We start from the raw sequence: 13,671 nt of genomic DNA on the forward strand, positions 1-13,671 counted from the left end.
CTAGAACTTGTTAAATGACAATTTTTCCCCCTAAAGACATCAATTTCAAATATATATATAAAATTACTAAAGGTTTTTGCCTCTTACCTTCAGAACCTATATTACATTCTTGTTACTCTTCAGTGTGGCAAACTATCCTTTTCTGAGGCCAGATTTGGTTTTGAGAAAATAATCAGAAGGCATTTGTTTGATGAATAAAATGAGTAAGTTAAACACTACAATTCTTGGTACAAAAGTTTTAATTGCCATAATAAGGTAGTTCCACCATAGGCCCAGAAAATATTTTGACAGAGGTACAAGTAATGAAAGAATAAATATATTGCCTTACTAAGTGATTACTTTGAAGATTATAGTTAATTGATACCTAAGTTATGCTTTGGTGAAACCTATTTTAAAATATTTTATGTGTCTACTGATGAAAATTTTAAAATGTGCATGTAGATCCTACTGAGAAATGAATATAAATGTGTCTTTGTACTGGCACCAGTAAGTATAAGACAGCGAGGATTTCTATTTTATTTTATTTTTATTTTTTATTTTTATTTTTTTCCACCTCTAGTGGGAGGACTACCCTTTGCTTTGGCCTTGCCATCCCTTTTATTCAGGTTTGGGATACACCCAATGCCCTTAGGCAGGCAATTCCAGTAACAGGCTGATTATCTTATCAGTAAGGATTTACATGATTATTTGGTGGGGAAGTTGCTTAAGCTACCACTGTCTCAATTAGATAGGGAGTGGTTGGCTCTGACCTTTCAGAGCTTCAAGGTTGACCAGCCTTCCAAGGTTCCTTGTCCACACCTTTCTAATTAGTGAGACAATGATTGGTTTCCGGCATCTCTCCCGTTTCTTTCCTTAAAAGAAAATCTTGCATCTGCAGACTAGAAATAAACGTATGAGAACAAAAAATGTTTGAGTCCCAATTTCAATGTCCAACAGTTCTGAGTCCCAGTTTCAATGTCAAACAGTTCTTTATGTGTACATGTCAGCAATGATATTTCAGTTCTGGATGGTGGACAAATGGTGTTAATGCAGGTCTGACCCTCTCTGGTTTGGTCCTGGGTAACCTGCAGCGACGCACAGCTGCTGACGGCTAGCGTGGCGAGGTATCATCAGCGTCTTCCATCTCTGGACTGTTTCTCCTCTTGTCTTCGTGGTTGGAGCAGACCTGTCAATTCCTCTCTGTTGCAGGAATCCACATGGTCTTGGAGTTGTTTTAGATCGCGACTCTGCAGCTGGCCATGGGCTTTGCGTGCGGTGAATTTCCTTCACCTTTTCTCGGTGAATTTTCCACACCTTTTCTCGGTGTATTTTTTCCCTCCTTCACTCTTAGGCGAAAAATATCATCTCCTCCAGACGCCCCACGTTGGGCGCCAGATGTGGGAACCCCTTTCACATCCCACACGTTTCAGGGTTCCGGTTCAGGGTTCGGGTTCTGGAGAAGGCCGTACACAAATGAAGAAAAAAAAAAAAAAAAGCGAGGATTTCTATTTTAAAGGGAATCATCTAGGGCAGCCTTGGGCAAACTACGGCCCGCAGGCCGGATCCAGCTGTTCTATCCGGTTCTCTTGCTCTCCCCTCTGCTCCTTTACTTTGAATTTATATTAGTTCACACAAACACTCCATCCATGCTTTTGTTCCGGCCCTCCGGTCCAGTTTAAGAACCCATTGTGGCCCTCGAGTCAAAAAGTTTGCCCACCCCTGATCTAGGGTCTGTCTTAACCTTGTAATTCTGTGACAGCTGTATTTGCCATATAACTATAACCTACAAAATTTACTTTTTCTCTAGTTATCCATACATAGCTTTCAACTGTAATACATTTCAGTTCAACTTAATGCCTTATTTAGCCATGTTAAGTTCATAAATTAGTGAAATTACTCTTTTAATACTATTTAGTTACAATAACTCACATTCATATAAATGTTTGTGAATTGTGCAACTAACTTTGGGATCTTACATGAAGGAAAAAGAACTTGTGTGAAGAAGTAGCAAGAAAAACAGATGATTATTTATCAAATGTATTAATGGCTAAAAACTGCATTGAAGAGAGAAAAAATGATTTGAATGCAGCTATGAAGATAGCAAGAGAGTTAAAGTCAGCACCTTCTCTAAGGACTTATTGTGACCTGAATCAGGTAATTTTAATTGTTCATGATGTGAATTACTTCTTTTTTATTTATTTTATTCTTCAATTAAAGTTTATATTCAGTATTATTTTGTATTAGCTTTACATGCACAGCATAGTTATTAGATGATCATATATTTTACAAAGTGGTCCCCTGATATTTCAGGTACTCATCTGGCACTGTGAATAGTTATTACAATGTTATTAACTATATTGCCTATGCTGTACTTTACATCACCAAGACTATTTTGTAACTACCAATTTGTACTTCTTAAATCCTTCACCATTTTCATTCAGTACCCCAACTCCCATCTTCTCTGGCAATCATCAGTCTATTCTCTGTATCTTTGAGTCTCTATTTTTGTTTATTTTTTTCTTTTGATTTCATATATAAGTGACAACATGTGGTACTTATATTTCTCTGACTGACTTACTTCACTTAGTATTATACCCTCTAGGTTCATCCATGCTATCGCAGATGGTAAGATCTCATTCTTTTTTATGGCTGAGTAATATTCAATTGTGTAATATTCAATTGATGAATAAAAAGAGTAAGTTAAACACTACAATTTTTGGTACAAAATTTTAATTGCCATAATAAGGTAATTCTGCCATAGGCCTCTGGCAAACATCATCTATCGAATATTCCACAGCTTTTTATACTTCACTTAACATAATACCCTCTAGATCCATCCAGGCTGTCACAAATCATAAGATTTTATTCTTATGGCTGAGTAATATTCTATTGTATATGTGTATGACAGCTTTTTTATCTACTCATCTATTGATGGGTACTTAGGTTGCTTCCATATTATAAATAACACTGCAGTGAACATATTCTTTCAAATTAGTGTTTTGGGTTTCTTCAGATACATACCCACAAGTGGGATCGCTGAGTCATAAGGTAGCTTGATTTTTAATTTTTTGAGGAACCTCCATACTGTTTTCCATAGTGGCTGCATCAGTCTGCATTCCCACCTATAACCGTGCATGAGGGTTCCCTTTTTATCACATCCTCACCAACACTTGTTTGTTGATTTATGGATGATAGCCATTCTGACATATATGAGGTAATATCTCATTGTGGTTTTAATTTGCATTTCTCTGATGATTAGTGATGTTGAGCATCTTTTCATATATCTGTTGGGCATCTGCATGTCCTCTTTGAAGAAGTGTCTATTCAGGTCCTCTGCCCATTTTTTAATTGGATTGTTTGATGTTTTTTGGTGTTGGGTTGTATGAGTCCTTTATAGATTTTGGATATTAACCCCTTTTCAGATGTGTCATTGGCGAATATGTTCTCTCATTCAGTAGGCTGTCTTTTTGTTTTGTTGATGGTATTCTTTGCTATGCAAACACCTTTTTTTTTAGTTTGATATAGTTTCATTTGTTTTGTTTTTTCTTTTGTTTTCCTTGCTCAGAGAGATATATAAGAAAAATATTGCTAAGAGAAATGGCAGAGATTTTACTGCCTGTGTTGCCTTCTAGGAGTTTTATGACTCCGGAGTCTTATATTTATTTATTTAAGTCTTTCATCCATTTTGAGTTTATTCTTGTATATGTTGTTAGAAGTGGTCTAGTTTAATTTTTTCATGTGCTTGTCCAATTTTCCCAACACCATTTATTGAATAAACTGTCTTTATCCCATTGTATGTTCTTGCCTCCTTTGTCAAATACTAATTGACCATATAGGTGTGGGTTTATTTTTGGGTTCTCTGTTCTGTTCCATTGATCTATGTGTCTGTTTTTATGCCAGTACCATACTGTTTTGATTCTAGAGCCTGGTAGTATAGTTTCAAATATCAGGTAGCAGGATACCTCTGACTTCGTTGTTCTTTCTCAAGATAGCTGTGATTTGGTGTGAATTATTTATGAAGTAGCTTATTTTACATGTTTTCAAATGTAATATTTAAGAATTAACAAAAATCTGTATTTCAGATTCTCTTAATTCACATTGGCATCAATTTAGAATTATTCATTGTTTGAGTTCTAAAACAAGCATTAATAAACTTGTTTAGCCTTTTATTTTTATCAATTAGGTAAATGATATAGTAAGGTTTTATAACACATGATGTGAGAACAAGTAGGATGACATTGAGTTGAATATTGATGTTTCTAGGATACTTGAATAAACAATCAGGACAAATAAGGGTACCAAACTAAATAAGAATCTATTTTCTTTTTACATTCAATATAGGTATTACTGTCAACTCTTGACTTGAAAATTTAATTCAGGATTCCATTCTGGTTTTTTCCTTCCCCTCTTGCCTCCCCAGATGTGCAGGTGAAGAAACAAGATGCCTCAGCTTTGTTCTGTCATCTAATCATGTGCCCAAGGGATACAGTTGGGCAAAAATGTAGAAACATGTTTCTTATGAGATCAGTGGGCAAGAATAGAATTAACCATCGATCCCTTTGCTAATTTCTCCCTTTCTCCCTTAGGGAAGTAGATCATACTCTACTTTTGAATCCTCAGGGCCTCATTTTCCATAGATGATCAGATGTTTGGACTGAACTGAGGTATAAAATAGAAGCCATTGGTTTCTGCCTCAAAAGTCTCTAACCTTAAAGGAGATTTTACCACTGTCTTACTAGTCCAGGCCTCCTTCCAATTGTAGTTCTAAACAAATAATAGTCATTTCCTGTGTATTACGTGTGAGTCATTAGGAAGTTTAAAAAAGTGGTAAGATTTGGTCTTTACTCTAGTTAGCCTCATTAGGAAGATAAAAAAAGAGAGAGAAACATTTGATGACAGCAATGCAGATACAAAATGAATCTGGTCAAAATTTTCTCTGGTCATGTAGCTATATCTAATTTGTTAACCAGTGTCTTTTGTTGTTATTATCTGTTAATAAATATCTCCAAAAGATTTTAAATTCCTTTTAGGGGAAAAAGTCATAAACACTTATTTGCATTCCTTCCTTCAAATGCTTAAAATCAAATTTAGTGAAATACCTAAAGGATATACTTTTTCTTCTAAAATCTTACTCAGCTTCAACAATATTAAAAGAAATTTTACATATGAGTGGCACTTCTTTTTTTATTGATTAAGGTATTACATATGTGTCCTTATCCTCCCATTACCCCCCACCCCCCGCTCATGCCCTCACCCCCTGGTGTCTGTGTCCATTGGTTATGCTTATATGCATGCATACAAGTCCTTTGGTTGATCTCTCCCCCTTACTCCCACCCTCCCCTACCTTCAGAAATTAGAAACACCAATCAGAAAGGATATATGCACTCCTATGTTCATAGCAGCACAATTTACAATAGCTAAGATTTGGAAACAGCCTAAGTGCCCATCAGCAGATGAGTGGATTAAAAAACTGTGGTACATCTACACAATGGAATACTATACTGCTGTAAAAAGGAAGATCTCCTACCATTTGCAACAGCATGGAAGGAGCTGGAGAGCATTATGCTAAGTGAAATAAGTCAGTCAGAGAAAGATATCACATGATCTCACTCATTTGTGGATTATAATGAACAACATAAACTGATGAACAAAAACAGATCTCTTTTATCTTTATTGTTGAAAGTATTTCATAACTTCCCCTTCTACCCCCATTGACCTCTTCAAGCCCACTCACACCCTCCTACCCTGAGGTCCTCACCACACCATTGTCTGTGTCCACGGGTTATGCATATATGCATACAAGTTCATTGGTTGATCTCTTCCCACCCATCCTCCCCTGCCTTCCCTCCGAGGTTCGACAGTCTGTTCCATGCTTCTATGTCTCGGTCTATTTTTGTCTAATGAACAAAATAGACATTTCCTTTTTGATTCTAGATCATCCGCACCTTGAAGTTAACCTTTGAGAATGAATTGCCACAAGTTAGTGCTCTAAAACTAAGGAAATCTCCCAGGTAAGTAAGTTATAATTTAGGAGAACCTAACAAGTATAAAAACATATTAGAGCCTAGATTTATTAAAATAGCAAGCAATTATAAATTGAAAATTTAGGTCACAAATGTTTTCCAACTTAGCAAGCAAATTAAAATAAGTGTAATTTATGATAAGAAAGTTATTTAAATGTTCTGTCTTTAAAAGTTTTTTATGTAAGCAACTGATTTTTATTTAGACAAAGTAATAAATGTATTTTAGGACATTTACTTATATGCTAGTATTTATTGTAGGTTGAATATGAGTTGCAGTGAGATCATCTCTGTGGTCAACAATATGATAAAGATTGACTTTGAGGACTCAACAAAGTAAGTATAAGCATTATAACATACTGTTAATAACAGGACCTAAGAGACAGGAAAATTGATTCTTACTATAATATATATGATTCAAAAGTTGAAAAATAATAAAGGGAAAAATAGCTTCAATCAGTTATATTCTACGTAAAATATTTAAGAATAAAAAGATCTAGGAGGGATCAGTATTCATTGATATGTGTGCCAAAGTTATTTCTAGGGATTCATTTATTCAGCCAGCATTGAACATTAATTTTGTGCTAGGCATAACCTTGAGATATATGTCAGAGAAGTTACAATAAGTAGAGGATGACACATGTGAACAACAAAGTGCATAATTGTTATGATGGTAATATATGCAAAATTTAATGGAGATGCAAAGGAAGGGAGTGGTCAGTTCTGGGGATAACAAGAGACCTGGAAAAAGGACATTTTATTTTCCTTTATCTATCACAAATGAGTAGCAATGGAAAAGGAGGGCAACAGGGAGGTAGACATCTTAGCAGAAAGATGTGTGTGCAATGAAATAACATACTACATTCAGGGAACTGCATTTGGTAGAGGGAACATAGAGGCTAAATTCTAAAAATTTTGTATGCTGTACAGAGGTGTTTGAATTTCATTTTCTAGACTCATGCTGTCCATTATAGTAGCCATTAACCACATGTGGCCATTTACATTTAAGCATAAATGCATTAAAACTGAATAAACTGAGAAATTCAGTTCCTTAGTTACTAGCCACATTTTAAGTCTCAGTAGCCACATTGGACAGCACAACACATTTTCATGATCACAGAAAGTTCTGTTGAATAACACAGCTATAGACAAACCACGAAAAGATTCTTAGCATGTAAGTAAAAATAATTAGGTTACATTTTTAAACATTAATTCTGTGGTCATTTAGAGGATTATTTATGAGACTGGAGGCTGAAGGATCAGTTGAACTATTTTATCAATATCAGCAAATGATGAGAAATCAAAAGTAGGTAATAACACTGGAGAGTGATAGATGTAACAAATGCTAAGTAGGGAAAGTTGATAAAACTTTGTAATTGAGTGTGAGCAGTAAGGAAGAGGGAAGCACCCTGGATGATTAAAGGTCTGGCTTTGGTGATTAAGTTGATGGATTGTAGTGTTACTCACCAAGACTGGGAATACAAGAAGAAAAGTTGGGAGATGGAAGAGTAGATAAGTTGAGTAACTGCTGTTTACCAGGTATTGGGGAGAGATGTCCAGATGGCAGTTGGTTATATGTGCTGAAACTTAAGATGTGGTCTTGGACTTGATTCAGGGTTTAGGAGTAATCAGAATATACTGGTAGATGATTTATAAACCCCAAAAGAAAATAAGTTCATTCACTTGTGGGTGGTGTGTCTCCAGAGAAATCATCCCCCAAGGAGCATCACATTTATTGCTCTAGGGAACTAAGCAGAGTGCAGCCCATGGTCTTGTAAGCCTAGAAACAGATGTGAGCCAATTCACACTAAGCCAGAAGAATTCAGAGACAACAAGTTCACAAAACTGATATAGAGTAAGGATGCCAATTTATCAACTTAATGTTGGCATTCTTTTCCAATATCCAGATAGACACAAGAAGCCAAATTGTCAGAAGTTGCTTTGTTTGCAGTCTTGTTTGTAATAAAGGGAATAAGATTAAATGGCCTAACAGCATTAGGCCTAGATAGCCTACTGCACTCTTTGCCACCACAGGGAAGAGCTTCCCAGAGGACTTTGGCTCAAGTCATCCTCCTTGATAGGGAGCCCTGCCCCATATTTGCCTCTATAATCACTTTTTCAGTCATGTCTTTTATAGATATTTTCATAACTTGAATATGGTTACTATCAAATATTTTAAGTATTAAAAGTTATTCTGGCCCTAACTGGTTTGGCTCAGTGGATAGAGCGTCGGCCTGTGGACTGAATGGTCCCAGGTTCGATTCCAGTCAAGGGCATGTACCTTGGTTGCGGGCACATCCCCAGTAGGGTGTGTGTAGGAGGCAGCTGATCGATGTTTCTCTCTCATCAATGTTTCTAATCTCTATCCCTCTCCCTTCCTCTCTGTAAAAATCAATAATATATATTTTTTTTAAAAATTATTCTGTCTCTTAAAGAGTTTATGTTTATCTTGTCTTGATTTTAAATTTAACTCAATAGACTTTTAAAATTTTTCCTAGTTTTTAGGAAAGTTTCACTATAAAACCTGCACCTACCGATTACAAGTGGTAATTAAACAATGGGTTTGTTCAGTGAAAGCGGGTATTGAAGTAGGTCAAGGACAGTAACCTGGAAAAAGAGGAAATTTTAGGACATACAAAGAGTAACCTGAAAAACAAACAAAACAACACAAAAACTGAAAAGGAGCAGGCAGAGGCTGAAAGACAAATAAGAGAGGAGTGTTCGAGAAGTCAAAGGAGGGGTTTATGTATGAGACGAGTTGGTTAATTACTGAATGTCTTAGTAAGGTCAGATAAAAGTTATTATAAAAAATGTTTGGATTGCAAAGCTGTGCACACATATGCATCCTCAGCAGGTGCTTGGACCTTTATTCCACGTGTACTTATTTTATGTGAGTTAAGTGTACACCCATTGTTGGAAGAGACAGATAAGACTTATCATTATTGAATCCATCTGGCTTTGTTGGTTCTTATTTCTAAAATGCTTCCTAAATGCTGATCTGTGACCAAGTTAAATCCATCATGGGTTAACTAAAATACAAGCTTTTGAGATCCAATCTCATCTCTTCGATAAAATTTGTATACTTGATGGCCTAAATCTGTGTAGCTAAATAAAGAAGATAGAAATATATGGAGTAAATGGAATAATCAGCTGTGAGTTAGTGAATAGTCATATTCAAAGTCTTACCCAAAGGATTCAGACTAATGGTGATTTCTAGCCAAGGTAGAGAGGTTTCTAACAATTTGCTTAGGATCATACCCTTCACTGTTTCCTACACTTTATTTTTTTTCTTATTTATTTATTGTCTAAAGTTTTACATATGTCTCCTTTTTCTCCGATTGATCCCCTCCTTTCCCCCCCGCAGCCATTCCCACCCCAGGCAAGCCCCCACCACCCCAGTGTCTATGTCTATTGGTTATGCTACTATGCATGTATACAAGTCCTTTGGGTGCTCTCTAACCCCACCTCCCCTGCCATTTGTCTCTGGATCTATTCAAGTTATGTTGATCATTATATCCCACATATGAGTGAGATCATGTGATATTTATCTTTCTCTGACTGGCTTATTTCGCTTAGACAGTGGTCGGCAAACTCATTAGTCAACAGAGCCAAATATCAACAGTACAACGATTGAAATTTCTTTTGAGATCCACATTTTTTAAACTTAAACTTCTAACGCCACTTCTTCAAAATAGACTCACCCAGGCCATGGTATTTTGTGGAAGAGCCACCCTCAAGGGGCCAAAGAGCCGCCTGTGGCTCGCGAGTCGCAGTTTGCCGACCACAGGTTTAGCATAACGGTCTCCAGTTCCATCCATGCTGTTGTAAATGGTAAAAGTTCCTTCGTTTTCACTAGTATAGCGGCAGAGTATTCCACTGTGTAGATGTACCACAGTTTTTTAAATCCACTTATCTACTGATGGGCACTTAAGATGTTTCCACTTATCTACTGATGGGCACTTAAGATGTTTTAGCTATTGTAAATTGTGCTGCTATGAACATAAGGGTGCATATATCCTTTCTGATTGGTGTTTCTGGTTTCTTGGGATATAGTCCTAGAAGTGGGATTACTGGGTCAAATGGGAGTTCCATTTTTAACTTTTGTGGAAGACAGTATGGAGTTTCCTACACTTTATTTTTAAGTCAGTGAATTAAAAGAAGAAATACTCAACATAATTTAAAATCAAACACCTAAGCCAAATCAAAATGACTTCTTTTGAAAACATATATCCACTGCTCTTTTAGGATCAGATCATTATGGTGTGACTGTCAGTGTCCCATTGATTATGCTTCTTGTTGCCCTTTTCCAACCCTTGGGCTGGGAATGGGCCATAGTTTTTTGGAGGGCGTTGGTAATAGAAATGTTCTAAAATTAGATTGTGGTGATGGTTTCAAAACTCTGTGAATTTAGTAAAATTTAATGAATTTTTTTTGTGTCAATTATATCGCAAGAAAGCTGTTTAAAAGTATCCTGTGCACCTATATAACTTTACCCCTTTGTGTGTGTGACAAGTGTTAACTGTCCTATGGAAAGGAAATGGCTTGGGGATGGACATAGAGACTTTATGAAGTGATCTAAAGTAGATGTGTGCTTCTGTTTTCAACAGATACCCCCAAGAAAATGAAATTGGCCAGAATCTTCAAAAGAAATATAATCACGAAAAGAAATTTTCTTGTTGTGATACATTCCCATCGCCAGCAAAGAAAAGGGTTGACATGCCTGTCCTAACTAACGAACCCCTACCACCTTCTTTGCAACCAGAAACTGTTGATAAGCATTTGGAAGCAAAAAACTTTCAGCCACAGAAAGAGGTTGTTGCAACAACATCCCCTAAAAGCATTGCTGCTCTACCCCAGATGGGATCTAGCCCTGATGTGATCATTGAAGAAATTATTGAAGAAAACCTGGAAAGTGAGTGACAATACAAAAGCAAGGAAATAATAGATCATGTCTGTAATTAGAAACAAAGTTAGTACCCCTTGTCCCTGTACTTCACAGAAGGGAATTACTATTAGCTTACACAACTTCCCTATAGTCACGTTTTCTAAAGTAGGATAATTTTTATTTTTATTGCAATAATATAGGTAAACTCAGATATAAATTTGATATTTGATTTAAGTAGGGTATTTGACTATTTAATGTTCCACATATAAACCTTGTATAAAAGATGAAAATGTAAATGAGATTTGTAGAAATAATCTCATGACTTTGTCCTTAAATTTAAGAACATCCTCTCTTAAATCTTAGATATAATCTGTTCTAAAAATGAACTATCATGAATGTAATAGCATCTCTTTTGTAACATTTAAATTTATCGTAATGATTTGATTAAATTTCCAGTGTTGGTGTTCTCTCCATTAACATGAGAGTGAGATACTACTGTGTGTAGTTACACTACTAGTCTTCTTGAGGATCATTTTTAAGACCCACTTGGTTCTCTTCCCTTCTGCACACATTAGTTTCACTGATGGACTCTCCAGAATGACATTTGCATACAGAAAAAAGATATAAAGGACATACTGCTTTCTCATTTCTACTGTATTAACCTTTTCTGATACCTCAGTGAGTTAAGAAGCCTCTCATGACATTATCTACTGATGCAAGGGGTCTTGCCTTTCCAGTATTTTGTTAATTCAGGCACAGTTTTTTAAACAATAATATATCATTGTCAACTTAAAATTAGTACAATTGCCTTTATTTTCTATTTTGATGAAGCATGCCTCACAGATGATCTTATGGGCTATCCAAACAAGCCTCTTCAGAAAAAATCATCTCCTTTTGGATCAAAAGCAGGTACTTTAACAACTCTGAACTTGATGTTGTGGTGTTTACTGTATGTATAGTAACTCTTATGTAGTGTGAGCCAATGAGTAAAATGAATTTTACTGATAACTAAAACTTATTTTTCAGTGTTAAAAGTTTTGGTGGTTATTGGCAAAAAATGTTTCTGAAATATATCATACTTCTGTAGCTGTTTTCCAGTTACACATATCCCTTTACTCCATCCTCAATATAGCTATATTTTGTGATTTGTATTAGATAACGATCCATTATTGGCTATCTCTAATTCCAGTCCTCCTACAGGTTTTTTAAACATTTTTACTAGATAAAACATCGACATTGTTCAAAAAATTAAATATATATATATTCAAATACCCTGTGAAACTTTTATTCTAACCCATTCCATCCTGTTCATCTCTCCCTTTCAGAGTTTCTTTATGCATATACAAACAGATATACACATGTTATTTTTCTAACTCTTTCTTTTGTGTGTTTTTTTTTACACAAAACATAGCATACCTATTAATACCTATAAGAAAGGAATTAAAACAGAATGATGTTCTTAACATTATACTCTGGAGATCTTTTCTTATCAGTAGCAACATTTGGCTTAATTACTGTTATATACAAGAAATCCCTCACTGTCTTTTACTCTGCCACATCCCTGCCTCCATCAAAACACACTCATCTTCCCCTAAATGTTGCTCAATATGTTAACTTTGCCCAGACATTTTTTTCACCCCTTTCTAACCTGATAAGATTTTGGATTAGGTTATGAACTAATTATTAGTTCTTTGGGTATAGTATAGATTAAACAGGGTTTGGGAGGCTATAGTAGAAACCTAATCATTATCAATGGGGTTCTGAGTTCCAAATATGTTCATAAATAAACTCTGAAGTTTTGTGTAATAAAAAGGAGTTAAAACATACAACTGACATTAGAATCTACCAGGTGAACTGCAATTCTACTTATTTAACATTTTTACAAGTGAAGTAAAATATTTGCAATTCAGAGAGCTGAAGAATTATTTGTCTAGTTACTATTTTGGGTTTGGACTCTTGTGGGACCTATGTGTTTTAGAGTTTGCAGTGCCACAAAACACTTATTATTTGTTTAGAGGATATTGCGTTCAGTTTTTGTGAATTATTTTCCTTACTTATGGTTTATTAATGTGGTTTAAATGTTCTTACCTAGGTTCTCCAGAGCTAGTTTTTGTAAGTCATGTAATACATCCTTGCCACTTCTACATTCGGAAGTATTCACAAATAAATGATGCAACAGTATTGGAAAAGATGGTAAATCAGTTTTGCAATAAGAGTTTACACCTTGATCCTTCAGACATTTTGGAGCTAGGTAATGAAATATTACTCCAAGTTAAAATGTCAGGTTTATGTAAATATTGTAATATTTGGCCAACCCATATAAATGTATAATACAGATTTGTACTCCAAGCATAAAAGTTTTGGAATTATTTAACATAAGTTAAATTTTGTTTAGGTAAGTTAGCTAAATATTAAAATTGGCTGCTGAGTGAGATATACACAAAAACTGTTACGGAGCAAGATGAGTTTTGTTTAAATGATAAAACTCAGGGGAGGGGATTAAGTAGTTTGCCCCCTTGTCTCCAGGGGAAACTGTTCCTCTAAGATGATTCCTCGTGGTGTGATAACAGTCCCTTGACATCCACACATGAATGTTGAGGATGTTATTGAACACTTCATGAAATGCAGGAGGACAGCAGCATCCATTTCTTAGGACCTCATGGAGGTAGTTGGGAAACTTCATCGTTCTAATTCTAAGGGTATGTGTAATTTGCCATAATTGAGCATTCCTTACAAATATTTTCCTTATAACCCTGTGGACTAAATTTGATTACCCTCTGTGATAAG

The 13,671-nt window shown here is 35.5% G+C and overlaps 1 protein-coding gene across 1 annotated transcript in view; it reads left to right on the forward strand.

Moving 5' to 3' along the window:
- RNF17 (ring finger protein 17) overlaps positions 1-13,671 on the forward strand; it is a gene marked incomplete at both ends in the record, with an annotated part of 182,565 nt that overhangs the window by 38,399 nt on the left and 130,495 nt on the right. Inside the window, 5 exons of the mRNA XM_080662142.1 lie at positions 1,962-2,133; positions 5,914-5,990; positions 6,261-6,335; positions 10,607-10,911; positions 12,977-13,135. Of these exons, the coding sequence (XP_080518268.1) occupies positions 1,962-2,133; positions 5,914-5,990; positions 6,261-6,335; positions 10,607-10,911; positions 12,977-13,135 (788 nt within the window). The remainder of the gene's footprint in view (positions 1-1,961; positions 2,134-5,913; positions 5,991-6,260; positions 6,336-10,606; positions 10,912-12,976; positions 13,136-13,671) is intronic.

The sequence above is a fragment of the Plecotus auritus genome (genome assembly GCF_963455305.1).
Source record: "Plecotus auritus genome assembly, chromosome: 3".
Classification (NCBI taxonomy): Eukaryota; Metazoa; Chordata; class Mammalia; order Chiroptera; family Vespertilionidae; genus Plecotus; species Plecotus auritus.